The following is a 14,094-nucleotide window of genomic DNA, read 5'->3' on the forward strand; positions in this document are numbered from 1 at the left end:
CCTTGCATTGAATGGGCACAGGAACATTGAAGTTTGGAGGTGGAGAGCAAACTCTGTCTGTCTGGTCAGATGTTCCCTGAAGAGCAGCGACTGTGGCTTGAATGGCAGAACAGGTGAAAAAAACCAAGCCAGACACAACAGGTTGGGATGACGGAACAAAGGGTTGCGGTGCGTTTCCTTCTGAAGTTTCAGAGTCACTGACCACCAAGGTCTCATCTATGACATACGAGGCTGCCGTTTGGGATGATTGGAAGGCCACACGGCCTTTCTGGAGAACAGAATGACATTGACAATGGCTACCTTTCGTGCAACGGTCCTTCTCAGTGTCAGAGCCGGTTCGCCCTTACGTCACCAACAACCCTTTGAAACGTGATGACCAGCGACGCGAGCAGGCGACGACTTGACTCTGACACCAAGCATGAGAGAGAAAACAACAAACATGTTGGAGAGATGGAGCCAGCCGCCAGGATGGGTGACTCCGAGCCCCTCGGGTGTATTCCACAGTGGAAGGATGGAGAGCCCTCTCTGGGTGGCGCATGCATACCACTGCTGCCTCGTTTGTCTGAGTGTGTGCACGTGCGGAGGGCCATCTCTGCTTCACGCAAGGAATGTCAGACAGCCGGAGAATGGATGACAGGAAGCCATAAATGTGCTGCGACTACAGCGCTGCTCCTGTGGCCTGATGATGGCAAAGAAGGGCTGAAACCTCGACCTCCCCAGAGGAACTCAGCCACATAGGTTCTCCAGGCACTGCGAACTTGGAGTGTGTGCTGCTCAGCCCCGCAGTGATGCAACCAACTCTTGTCATCCACACACCATTCACGGGACTACAACAAGTTGCGATCACAACAGGATCCGGACTCCAGAGCTCGGTGCACATCAGGCGCTCGGTGATTGGCCCCCATCCGCCGGTCCCGCCCGGGGGCGGGGCTTGTGCTCCCGGTCGAAACACTCGCCGAGGATCCTCTGACACCCTTCAATGTGAGCTCAGCCGCCGCGGGTTCCACAGCCACGAGAGGGGGGACGTCTCGCCTCCAGTGCTAGCCAGGGAGAAGGGAGCGCAGTCGGATCGCCACCAGCTCACGGCTGGATCGTGAACTTTGGATTCGGTCATCAAACACGTCCGTTCCCCATTTTTGTCTTCATCCACGGTGGAAACATGGGAGTCCAGTCGTCCAAGGGTGGAGTAGCTGTGGAGGGCAAAGCCGCCGCGGACCCCGCTGCCGCGAAAGCCAACGGCCAGGTGAGTGAGGCTCGTGCACATGGCCCCAGACCCCCTCACGCACATCACCCGATGGCTGCGCACCCGAACCGTTTTGCCTAAATGCAGCTTGAAGTGCAGCAAAAGGATCAACAGATGCGCTCAAGCCACTCTTTTGTTGCGGAGCGCGACTGACGCCCTAATCCCTCACAGAAAGCCCGGGTCTGGCCCCAAAGTGGGATTTCAACAGGCTTCTCTGTCATGAAACGTCAGCACACGCGCGATATTTGCGCCGCCGTCGAACAAAAGATGCGGACGGCGCAACGGATGCAAATGCGCTCGCCAGGAAGCGCAAACAAAGCGAGGACTGGCGCGACGCACACGCGCGCACACCTCCTCAGACGCGCGTTCTTCCGCTCCGTGTCGGCGAACGCGTTGAATGCTAGGCTCTCGTAGTGGACGGGGTCGTTTAGAACCGTTCTCTCGCTTCTGTGACTCGGGATTTGATTGATTCAGACCGCTGCAGACAACAGTTGTCGCCGGCGGCTGCAGACCTCAGTCCGAAGCAGATGCCCGGGTGAATCCTTTGTTCCGCAGCTGGGAGCTCTACTGCCCCCTGCTGGCCCCCCTGCTCCCCCTCCGCTGTCTGGGAAAGCTGCTTTCCTCAAGTATAACATGGATTATCTGTCGGAACAAATGGGCTGATGCTAATCTGTCATATGCCAGATCGCGTGTTTGATTTATTAGTGTTGCTGGCGCTCAACTGGACAGCTAATCCCTCGATGTTTTGACGTGTTTCCCCTCTCCCCCTCGAGGGAACATTTGTGGATGTGACCCACTTAGAAGAGCGTGGTGCTCACGTGGCTTGTCTTCTGCAGGAGAACGGCCATGTGAAGACCAACGGGGACGTGTCTGCCAAGCCTGATGGAGAAGCGGCAGCCGCAGATGGAAACGGAACAGCTGAAGCAGCCAAGGAGGGGGAGGCCAGCGCCGGAGATGCCATCGAGCCCGCCCCTGCAGCTGAGGGAGAGGCTGCCAAGACCGAGGGCGAGCCTGCCAAGGAGGTCAAGAAGAAGAAGAAGTTCTCCCTGAAGAACTCCTTCAAGTTTAAGGGCATTTCGCTGAAGAAGAGCAAGAAGGCCAGCGAGGAAGGCAAGGAGGAGGCCACCTCCCCGTCCACTGAGGACAAGCCCGAGGAGAACGGCCACGCTGCCAAGGAGGCCACGGAGGAGACGCCGGCCGCCGAGCCCAAGGAGGGCGGGGACGCCGCTCCCGCTGCGGCGGCCGCACCTGAAGGCGAGGTCACGCCTGCAGAGGAGGCTCCATCCACAGAGGCCGCTCCAGCCGAGGAGGCCCCCGCCGAGGACACGACGCCACCTGCCGCCCCCGAGGGCGAGGCCAAGGCAGAGTGACTGCTCCCCGCCGCCACATCTGAACTGACTCTCCAAGATGAAAGTATATAAATATATATATATACACACACACACATATATATATATATATATATATATGAAAGACGTGTGCCACGTTCTCAAAGTTCTAAAGAAAGCTCCAGAAGAAGACGAAGGATATGTCACCTTTGCTGATTCAACCACCGGTTCACTGCCTCGTCTTCGTCCTTCGACAGACAGCGTCTCGCCGGACCCTCTGATGATGAAAGCTTGAGGAGAAGGTCGCCGATTGTATGCGGAGCGAATCAGGAATACTGACCTCGGAGAAGCATCCTGTTCAACTGCGTGGCAGCCCTATAACTTTTGATTTGTCATTGGTCATCATTTTGGGATGGAAAAGAGTGTCGCTGTCCTGGAGCGGGGCAGGCCGCCGCCCTCACTCCAACTGACTGTTGTATGGACACACAAAACCTTTCCGACGGTCCTAATCCTTTCTAGAATTCTGCGTTCCTATATTTGACCCCCAAATTCCCAAGTATTTTGTCATGTATAGAAAAGTGAAAAATGAGCAGGGGAGTCTTTGTTTGTGCGTTTTCATTCCTTTCTGGCGACAGCAGCCTTCCAGCTTCCTGACTATGGCAGTCTTCTCATGTCAGTGGTTGGGACTGTGTACAAACAGACGTGAGCTTGTTCTCTGTAAATATGTTCCGGCCTGGATCTCGGGTTCTCTTTCTTTTGCTATGGTTAAGATGTTTTATTGTCTCTTTTACTAAGGCTAAATAAATGTCTGATCCCCTCCGTCAGTCTGCTCTTTCTTCTACACTTTACACGTGCTCAGTTCCGTCCTCATATCCACGCAGCAGCTGAAGCCCATAACCGAGTCATCGCCAACACGTCAACAGTCGCGCACTTACTATCAATGGAGTGACGCTGACGTCAGAGGCGGAGGCGACGGTCTGTGGCGCCCACTGGTGGACAGATCCGATCCCGCAGCACTTCTTGTGCGGGTCTTTTCTCATGGTCGCTTGGGTGCCGAGGTCCCATAACCTTGTCTTTCTCCCATTTGTTTGGTGTTTTGTCGCCTGACCCTCACCGCAGCGTTCCATCTTTTCATTGGAAAGTATCGTGCGCAGTAGACTCACTCAGAAGATGGGGCTGCGCTGAGGCCTGCGTGAGATGCTCCTGCATCTGCTCCCAGACAGCGACAGGAGCTGGGCAGTTGGGAGTGGCCTTTCTGGCGCCGGCGCTCAGGGACAATGGCAGACATGACAAGATACGCATACGTTACATGTCTGCTGGGTGAAACTGAAACAGTCCCAGCAAGTCTCCTAACCCTAACCCAAAACGACCTGTGACCAGGGTTCACAATGACCGCGCACGTCCACACCAACGGAAAGTAGGAAAGAAACGACGGACAGCATTTTATTGTTCCATTAAACAGCTGTAAATGGTTGGAGGGGCCTGGCGCTGAAGAGGCTTCCAGGTGTGAAAAGATGTGAGTGAACAGTGGTGTCTGTGCTGGTCTTGACAGCCCGTCACGAGAGGGCCAGTGTCTTGCACGGAACGGGCCCATCCTCACTGTTCAATAAATACACAAAAATATATAGCTCCCTGACAGAAACGGTCCCGAGGATGATGCTTTTGAAACATGGAGACACCCCCTTCCTCAGTAGCACAAGCAACACAGTGTTCAATATAACGCACAGAAAGGCACCAAAAGGGCGCCGGGCGCTGAGGAGGCTTCTACTGGAGTCCGTGCGTCCTCAGTGGGGTCCAGTGGAGGGGGCTCTCCTCCTAAAGTGTGGTGCTGGCGCCCATCTCCTTGGCCTTGTCCCGCTTGCTCAGGCTGATGGTGCTCCCCAGCGTGGGGTCCTTCCTGTACGTGGATCTGGGCGGGGCCATGTTGGTGAGTTCGTGTCTCTCAGCGAAGATGAGCCTCTCGTTCTCGTGACGGACCTTGAGCAGTTTGCTGATGCGCTTGCCGACCAGGTAGACCATCTCGCAGAAGCACATGAAGATGCAGAGGGCGCTCGAGGTGACCATGAACAGCATGAAGATCTTCTTCTCAGTGGGGCGACTGATGAAGCAGTCGACAGTGTTGGGGCAAGGGTCCAGCCGGCACTTGGACAGCCTGGGGACAGAAGACGTTTGTGCCGTCAGATGTGTGTGTGCGCGTGAGCAGTCAGAAGAGCCTGATCAACTCACTTGGGCAGGTCATATCCATGGTAGATACGGAACAAGATGTAGAGGAAGGCGATGTCGAAGCCGGCCTTGAAGACCAGGCTCAGCAGGTAAGTCCACCACAGGCCGCCGCGCTTCTTGCCGGGGTTGGCGTACAGGTGTGAGCCATTGTGAAGCGCCACGTACTTCTTGTCTTTTCCTTCCCGGTACTTGACGTGGGCCATCACCATGAGTGAGGGACAGGTGACGAAGATGAGCTGCAAGGCCCACAGACGGATGTGGGAGATGGGGAAGATGTGGTCGTAGCAGACGTTGGTGCAGCCCGGCTGCAAACACATGGCAACAGCTCTCAGTCACAGCAGCGGACGTGCCGCCCCCCTGCCCCACCACCACCACGCGCATGCCCATTCACTGTTTTGTTTTTTTCTTAGAGGTGAAGATGCTCAGGTGCTCATTGGCATCAGAGGGACATGCGGAGAGGTTGGGAGACACAGTGACGGAGAACAGCCTCAGCTGGTTTGGACAGGACGGAGCAGCACACAAGTGCCAAGATTTCACCATAAATCCAAAGATTGAATTCTTTATCATTAATTGTTCAACACACATTTCCACCACACTGAGTAAATATGTGTGGTAAATACTACAGAACGGATGAAAGGTGTTCCAGGTGGAGGAGCTGCGTACTAAAGGCTCCACCTCTCTCACGGGCCCTGGGTAGCAGCTGCAGGAGCCGCTGGTCCAGCAGCCACTTGAGGAGGGTGTTTGGTCGGGATGGGCTCTAGGCGACCCGACCGTGGAGCAGATGCGTGCAAGTAGTTTTTCAATCAACACTGGTCTTTGAAGACAGCGAGGGAGCGCGAGGGAGGGGGAGGGAGGGTGGCGGCCCGAGACCTCTGTAGCGTCGAAAGAGTTTAGCTGTCCAGACTGTTCTTGTCCAGACGGGGAGCCCGTCATGTAGCTCACATACCTGTTGTTGTACGTTTGCTGTGAAACTGGATGGAGATAAAGGGCGCGCGAGCGAGAGCGTCTGCAGCTCATGAATGGCCAGCGGCACGTGTCGGTCACACTGACTGCACCGGACCATAAATGCTCATCACTGACGCGCTGCTCTGATCCAACCAGACGATTCTGAGCAACACGGTGCACACGATGACGCACACAACATTCCCATAGGTTTAACCCGTTCCACCGGCGCGACCACACTTCTTACCTGCCGGGTGTTGCACACAAAGTCCTTGCTCTCGTCGCCCCAAACCCTCTGCGCCGCCACCACAAACACCAGCACTCGGAACACAAACACCATGGAGAGCCAGATCCTTCCGAAGGCTGTGGAGTACTTATTCACTCCGCTCAGCAGGCTCTCCAGTCCCGACCAGTTCATCTCTGAGTCTGGCCCGGCCCGGGCTGTGGACGCTGAAGAGGCCTGCACAGGAGAAGGAAAGTCCACTCAAACACCCATGTCGCTCCAGAGCACGCCCCACTTCCTAACTGACAAGCGTGGACTCGCTGTGGCCGAGGAGCAGCTGCACCTCCGCCACCCTGAGCTTGTTCGGGCACGTACGAGGCTACGAAGCTTTGCTAACAGCAGACGTGTGGATCTGTCCTTTTCTTAGCTCCAAGGCCTTAGGTGCCTTTCATGTCCCAAATGCAGCGATACCCACCGTGTTTTTCAACGAGTGGCCCTGAACAACTTCCGGGAAGAGAGGTGGTCCACATACTTATACTGGTCGAGGGCAAAGAGTAAGAGGAACCAGAGAGGTCCCTCAATACAAGTAACATCCGACTTACCACCTGCTCGACTCACGTCCACCCGGAGCCTAAATGTGCAGAATAAAGAGGCCTTGTCTTCACCCACAGCAATCCAAGATGGGAACCGCGACCACTTCAAACCAGGAGTCCTCTTAGAAGACGGTTCCTAACTCAAGCATTTTCATTCTGTGGCTGTACATGTGCTGGAGCGTACGTGTAAATCACGTGAATGACAGAGGGACGGGAGCCGTCCAGATGATGTCATGCACTGCACCTAGGGAATGTCCGTCACTCTGCCGAGCTGCCATTCAATCATGTATCGTCTCATCTTGCTCAGGGGCTCACAGTGACCTGACCGAGCGTCCAGTTGTCCAGTAAAGGCTTCATCCTCAGTGAAGAGCACAGGGTTTCATCTTCCTGAGGGGGTTGCCCACCTGTCATCACGAAGCTGCTGCACACTGTCGACTTCCAAGTCTGTGTCAAGCGTCACAGAACCCACCATTTCACCACGACCAGACGTGGTGTAGTCACTGCTAACTCCAGTTGTTCCAGCCAAGGCTCATCCAGCAGGAGACTCCTGTATTCTTCTGTCCTCTCAATTCTCTGCCTCGACATGTCTCAGCCGCAACGTGCCAGATTTCTCTCACAACTGTACAGCCTGGCACCTCCTCCGTTTCAAAAACACCGCTGGAGCGTTTGGATCAACAGAAGCAAACCTCAAACCAATCAGCTGTCTGAAGACCCCTGGTTGTTTCAGTGGTTTTGTGCCACCTGACACCGTACTGGTCAACCAAGGTGTAAGTTGATAACACATGGCTGTTGATCACAATCATAACTCAGTTCTATTAGTTGAATGGGCCCCGGGTCCATTTGTTCTGGGAGAGTTGGGCCCTGAGGTCCCACAGGTTCAGAGCCCCTGCTTGACAGTATGGAGCGCACCATGGCCAGGCCTTCCTGCCTTGTGGCAGAGCTGGGTGTTTAGATAGTGGAATTCAGGAGTGACTCAGCGCGGAGTGTGTGTTAACACTTGAACCTCTGGTGTCAGAGCAGCTGGTTGCAGTCCTTCAGAAGAGTGAGGAAGTGAAAAAACAACGCGATGTAGGACGTCTGCTTAGATTATGATGTTTGATCTCACACAAAAAACCCAACCTGTCTGGGCGCGGGTGACAACTTGTATCCGTTTTGCTCCATGAGTAAATCACAATAATGGCCTGACCTGTTTACCGTCAGCAAGTGTTGCTCCTTTGAGGCGGCGACAACTGAAAGTGACTGGAAAAAAGACTCACCTGTTCCTGGTTAATGTAGGTTTCAAAGCTGACACGCAAGTAGGTTGAAAGACGTCGATGAAAATGTGAAATCCAAGATCTGATGAGGTCAATTTCAAGTTCTCTTCGCTCTCTTGTCCTTCTGCTCTTTCCTCCTCCTCGCCCTTCTTTCAGTAAATCTTGCCAAACCAGATTCAGCAGCTGTGACGTCACCGCACGCACACACACACTTATTTACATGCAGAGGCAGATACCAGAGACAAGAAACCCAACACCTGGAGGAAGTGCAGAGGGAGGGTCTCCCCAACCCCCCCCCCGTGTGTGCGCGTGAAAAGAGACCACACCCTGAAACCTATGAATCACAAACTATTTTCCTTAACAAGACGTTGACGGCAGGTGGAGTCAGACCTTTTAAAGTGGTACACGTCCACAAGTCAAAAGACGAGCCTGAGATTTGCGTCGTTTTGCTCTTGTTTTCGGTGATGCTCGTTTCTCAACACGCAACTGAAGATGAACGCAACCTGACACACACACATATTTATATATATGTATTCCAATGCTTAAATAAATAAGACAGAATGAAAGCAAAAAAAAAAAACAAACAAAAAAAAAACATTTTCAACACATTCATTCAACGCAGCGCAGGCTGAGCGTAACAAAGCGGAAATATGAGAAGCGTACTTTCAAAATAAAAGACGCATCCCACCGTGAAAATAGGTCACTTTTGAAAGCCTGTCTACGGAAGTTGCCGTTCTTAAGTCGCAGCTCGACACTTCAACATGTCTCCTTCGGCGGATTTGGAGCGTCTTTAGTTGCCTTCCGACTGTGTATGTATGGGGATTCTTCGCAAAAGCTCGTTGTTGTTTTTGTCGAGGTCATTTGCCTTGTCTCTGTAGTACAGACGCATGTGTCCGTCTGAAACATTTCCCCCCGATTATTGTCGTGTAGCGCGACTTCGGTCGTTTCTCTGGGTCGTTTTGACAAACCAGACAAAGGCCGTGCGTGGATGTGGCTGCTTCCCTCCACTGTACTCTGCTGAAGCCTCGCCATTTTAAAGTGGCGGCGTTTACAGGAAGTTGACCTCAAAAGTGATCATTGGCGCGCCGGTGCTGACGGGCTGTGCTTCATCACCGCGCAGGTTAGCATCGAGCTAGCGGGCCGTCGCCAGACACGAGCAGCAGTGGCAGCAGCAGCGGCAGCAGCATCAATGGTGCGGCCACATCCCGGAGCCGTCACATTCTCCCGTGTCCGCTCAATGAACCACCTCTCCAGCTCTCATCACAGTGAGTCATTTGCTTGTTAGTCGGGTTCACGTGATTCGGATGCACGGAGATGTGGAGCAGACGGTGACCCAGAATGGAGGCGCGCAGTCTCAATGTCAACGCGTTATTCTGAATGTCTGATCGTGGCATTAGAATGAAAGCGGCTTGACAGGTGAGTCGTCGGTGCTGCAGGTGGCGGAGGATGGTTCGACAGACGTGTGGTCTGTCAGGACACGGCCTCCTCCTCCTTCGTCTTGTGCCTCACACATCTGTGTTGTTTCAGTTTCTTCTGTGGAGCATCATTGACATGATCACTACCTTGGACAAGAGGGTTCTTTTTTTTCTTATCAAAAACAAGCAGAGGTGCTCAGCTGCAGCCCATTTGATTTGTGCGTCCAGTTTTTACATTTCTTAAATTCTCTGCATTAATACACCACTGAAGGGAAGGACCGGCAGACCCACATGCTCCTTATAGATCCTGAAGTTCAAGTATGTGGAATGAATTTGACGGTGACAAGTGGACTGCGTGTCACATGTGGGCGCTCTGGAGGAAATGCTTTGGCCTCACGACAGCCACTGTGATGCTGCAGCTTCTGCAGCTGGCGTACTGCATGCTGCTCGGCCACACTTGGCTCGGTGTTTTAATGGACTGAAAAGACCATTTAATAACTAACATAATCTGTATGTGGTGTCTGCAGTAAGCTGAGACCTGCACTCATAAACGCGGCTACGCTACCGTGCAGAACACTTGGCCGGCACACATTTTTGTCTGGATTCGAGCATCTTTCAGTCTCACCGTTTGGGGACCCAACACTCATCTCCTCCTTATTGCGTTGCCATTTGATCTCAGTATAAAGGAATGCATGGCAACTGCTGACCGCAGTCTCCCCCACGGTCAGCGAGGTGTGGACACTTCACGCTGCCATTCAACCTGTCCGCCCTCGCTATAAACCGACGTACCGGTGGGCTGCTGTCGTCTTTGTAGGAGGTTCCATGTGCCGGAGATTTGATTTGACCTGCCCGCTGTCAGTTTAAACACCCCTGGGTTAAACTAAAATTATGGCAAATGTGGCGTGAGTTCCGTATCGATTGCATTGGAGTTGACCTCGCTGCTATGCTAATGCCAGTAGCGTTTTAATTGTCTAATAAATGCCTCTGACATTACCTTGTTAAACTCATTGATCTGTGTCAATGAATGAAAATTGTCTGTTTGGAAGGTTTCCGTGAATAAATGAATCACCACTGGAAGAATGGTTGACTGAGTAACAACATGCATTGTGTTCACTGCTGTGAGCATCCTGTGCCAGCGACTGGAAGCTACATTTGTATGCTATATTTGTTGCCATTCAGGATTTGTCTAAAGGCTGAGCACTAATATCTGCTGGAGCTGATCTGTGATTCGTTCCAACATCTCCGCTGTGTGTCTGCCAGGCGGGTCCAGAGCCAAATGAATGTGCCACTCTCTTCTGGGCTCGGCGCTTTAGTCAGACCATGATGACAGCAGCTGTGTCGGAGCGGACCCTAGTACATGGTGCTTTGGGAAGGTTCGCTGCAGCCCATTGTTGATCACATGCTAAAACCACCCAGTCAGTCAGTCAGTCAGTCAGTCAGTCAGTCATCTTGGTGTGGCCTTGACCACAGGCCTTTCCAATGTGCGCTGTGGTTGAGTTGTGTGTTGACTGCGTCTAATCCCCCTGCTCTTCTGGGTCAGGCTGCACATGTATGGCGTTTGCGAGCCCCGCAGGGGAGTTCTGCCAAGCCCAGCACCTGCTGCTCATCGTGGACAAGTGAAGAGGAGAGCACAGCCAGGCACAAACACTGTCATACTCGCACCCACAGCACAGGTGTGTGGCTGCAGCATTCTCTCCTTCTAACCACTGTCACCATGCATGTCTGTGTACTGACAGGTCCTTACTGCCGCCGTGTTGAAACCATATGAAGACAAGCCAACCTGTCCGCTGGAGCGGGGCAGACTTGGGTGCCCTCCCAGGCATCTTTGCTTTCCTCTTTGGCTCTTCAGCGCTCTTTCATTAGACTGCATCATCGCTAAATGGGCTGACACCTTCTGAAGACAGGGACAGACCTTTTCTCACCTGTTCTCAGACTCAGACAGCGGTGCCTTTTGTCCAAGTTCCCGTCATCGTCAGCGACATTTGTGGCTCTCAGGATGAATCGGCCGGCTCCGGTTGAGATCACCTACGACTGTCTGAGGTTTCTCATCACTCACAACCCCACCAATGCACAACTGGCAAAGTTTATAGAGGTGCGAGAGAATGTACCTTTTCCACCTCTGCTCTGCCTTCATTTTGAATGCGTCCGTGCAGGATCTGAAGGCATTCGGCGTCAACACTCTGGTGAGGGTGTGTGCAGCTACTTACGACAGGACTCCAGTGGAGCAAGAAGGAATACAAGTGCTGGTGAGTGACGGTCAGCCTGAGCTGGTTTCATGGAAAAGGGCAGTGGAAAATGAATGAATATCTATTTCAAACAACTCTGTCGTCATCAACCTGAGGAGCACAAGGAGAAGAAAAGTTCCTGTCAGCTTTGCCCCATACAGCTCTGGGTGTCTGGTGTAGTCCTGTGAATGAACCTGAGTGGGGATCAGGCTTCTTGAAACAACTGGCTTTGCTGTAAACATCTATTTGTACCAAAATAACTTGACAAACAACAGGCAAACCAGCATCTGTTACAGACATGAAGTCAGCCACGGTTGCCATGGTAACACTCTGAGATGCAGGGGTCCCCTGAGCAATTGTTTTACTTGACGAGGGGCGAGGAGGGGAGCGCCAAATATTCCTCCCATTAGAAAGCAATGAGGTAGTGAAGGATTGTTTCAAGTTTGGAACTTATCTGCGGTTTTCTCCTGTCATCAGCGTCAGACATCCCATCAATGGCAGCGCTTCCATGCTGCGCGTGTCGCGACTCGCCAGATAACGGCGCGTAACAAATATGGCGACCGCGATGGCAAAAATACGCTTGCGAAAGGTTTGAGGGGGTTTTCTCACCGCAGGTCCACCTATGGCGCCATCTGGATCAGCTTTCTGCTTCTGTCACTGTTGATGCTTGGTGTCCTGAAAGTTGCCAATGTCCTGCATGTGGGAAGCGTAGTTCATGTGGAAGCACCGAGTCTCTAACGCCACACTTGTACTGGCAGGACTGGCCCTTTGAGGATGGCTCCGCCCCCCCTGATCAAGTGGTGGACGACTGGCTGAGCCTGCTGCAGGCCAAGTTTCGCGAGGAGCCAGGCAGCTGTGTGGCCGTCCACTGCGTCGCTGGACTTGGACGGTTAGCAGAACACTGACCACAAAGCAGTTGTCTGATAATTGTTGGAAGGAATTCAGCTGCACACCTTCAGTTCCTGACCTTTTCATCTCTGGACATCCAGAGCTCCTGTGTTGGTGGCGCTTGCTCTGATCGAGTGTGGAATGGAGTATGAAGACGCCGTTCACCTCATCAGGCAGTCAGTGTCTCATTTGTTGAGCCTCCGTCCGCTCGTCTTATTTTGACCTTTGCATATCCTCCGCTTCCTCAGGAAGCGGCGTGGAGCCTTCAACGCCAGACAGCTGCTTTACCTGGAGAACTACAAACCCAAACTGTGTCTGCGCTCCAAAGATTCCAACGGTCAGAGCTGCTGTGTTCAGTAGTCGACCAAAGCGCTTGGCTGGGATTTCCTTTGCAACAGAGTGGGGATATTGTTTGTCTAAATGTCAGATGTAGCAACAACAACAAAATATCTAGCAGAAACAGCACTATCTATCACAGCCACTGTGAAATCATCTTTATAGTGGACATATTTATTCCATGTGTCATTTTAAGTATGTATTCTATGCACCTGATTTCTTCTCTTGTCCCTATCTGTCTGTATTCAATAGGAAAGCCCGTCTGCTGTATTGAAATTGAAAATCTCAAAGATATTCAAGACAAGTTTGCTCCGTTGGTCGGTCATTCAGGAGCAACTCATGTCCAGGTCCAACTGTCCTGACTCGTGCACACGTCTCACATGTGTTCTGATGTGATTTCTTCATCAAGTTGTCCCTGTCTGAAATCTGCGCGGCGAGCCCGAAGCTCTGAGCCCGAAGCTCTGAGCCCGAAGCTCTGAACCCGCCCGCCGCTGTATTAGACCCAGATGTGAGGCATGATTGCAGCGAGTTCAGCTGTTCACATTCCTTCATTCACACGTGCTGTGTGTGTGAGCACATGATCCACATGACTTATTCCAGCGCGTTGTGTCTATCGTCACAGGCTTATGAGGAAGTGTGACAGAGAGGAAACACAAGCAAGTCTCAGTCAATTCAACACAGAAACGGGAGCAAGTGTGTTGTGAGTCTGCAGATGCTGCGGTGACGTCACGGTTCTCCAGTCCAGGGAAGCAGGAGCTCCGCGCAGGTCCATCTCTAACCCACGGGATGCTGCACCTCACGTGGCTTGGACGAGGAACTGGGGCTGGTGTTTTCACTTCCAAGTGTGAGGATCCGTACCCTGCCAGTGAGCAGAGGCTCCCAGGAAGCCCAGCGCCTTTGGCTGGGTGAGGCGTTTTCTGACGTGTTTCCAAGAGTTCTGTGCAAACAGAGCCATGCTGATGTGCTCTCTACGGCTCCACGACACATTTGCACATGGGTTGCTCTTCACGTGTAATCATACTCTCAAGCTCTTTCAGTAAAGTCAATCCGTTTCAATGACCGTGACCACAGCTCCACTCTGTCTCATGGATGCTGTTGCGTTGGTACATCATTTCATTTTCTCTCTCATGTACTCATTCGCATATTACTTTGTGACTTGTGTGTCTGGTAGCAGGTGGAAAACCATTGTATCACACTGGAAAAAATAAAGTGTCAACAACTTCAAGGCCTTCCTTTTTTGATTCTTCTTCTTTTTCAAGAACGTCTTTGTGGCAGTTGGGCAAGTCGTGTTCTGTGGAGGTGCCACCCGTCGACCTTTCTCTGCCTGGAATGCCAACTTCCTGCTGGTGGCACCTTCTCTGCTGGTCTGTGACAAGTTGTGTGTGGGATGGATCTTCTCCATGGGAAGGTGGAGCAGCGCTGCAG

General features: G+C 52.6%; 3 protein-coding genes across 3 annotated transcripts; 2 read left to right on the forward strand and 1 right to left on the reverse strand.

Moving 5' to 3' along the window:
- Window positions 1–931: 931 nt before the first annotated feature.
- Window positions 932–3,390, forward strand: marcksl1a (MARCKS-like 1a). Its single transcript, XM_053845115.1, has 2 exons — window positions 932–1,243; window positions 2,080–3,390. The coding sequence occupies exons 1-2, from the start codon at window positions 1,160–1,162 to the stop codon at window positions 2,611–2,613; spliced, it is 618 nt and encodes a 205-aa protein (XP_053701090.1). The 5' UTR covers window positions 932–1,159; the 3' UTR covers window positions 2,614–3,390.
- A 611-nt stretch (window positions 3,391–4,001) lies between these two features.
- Window positions 4,002–7,999, reverse strand: gjb9a (gap junction protein beta 9a). Its single transcript, XM_053845116.1, has 4 exons — window positions 7,809–7,999; window positions 5,984–6,196; window positions 4,798–5,099; window positions 4,002–4,723 (listed from the first exon to the last, which is right to left on the reverse strand). Exons 2-4 carry the CDS (start codon window positions 6,152–6,154, stop codon window positions 4,387–4,389), a joined length of 810 nt encoding a protein of 269 aa, XP_053701091.1. The 5' UTR covers window positions 6,155–6,196; window positions 7,809–7,999; the 3' UTR covers window positions 4,002–4,386.
- Window positions 8,000–8,488: 489 nt separating this feature from the next.
- LOC128747758 (protein tyrosine phosphatase type IVA 2-like) lies at window positions 8,489–13,900 on the forward strand. The gene is made up of 8 exons (XM_053845890.1): window positions 8,489–8,614; window positions 8,926–9,070; window positions 10,761–10,893; window positions 10,957–11,312; window positions 11,374–11,466; window positions 12,204–12,334; window positions 12,435–12,509; window positions 12,582–13,900. Exons 4-8 carry the CDS (start codon window positions 11,217–11,219, stop codon window positions 12,691–12,693), a joined length of 507 nt encoding a protein of 168 aa, XP_053701865.1. The 5' UTR covers window positions 8,489–8,614; window positions 8,926–9,070; window positions 10,761–10,893; window positions 10,957–11,216; the 3' UTR covers window positions 12,694–13,900.
- The last annotated feature ends 194 nt before the right edge of the window (window positions 13,901–14,094 follow it).

This window comes from Synchiropus splendidus, chromosome 16, assembly GCF_027744825.2.
Source record: "Synchiropus splendidus isolate RoL2022-P1 chromosome 16, RoL_Sspl_1.0, whole genome shotgun sequence".
NCBI classification, from domain to species: Eukaryota; Metazoa; Chordata; class Actinopteri; order Syngnathiformes; family Callionymidae; genus Synchiropus; species Synchiropus splendidus.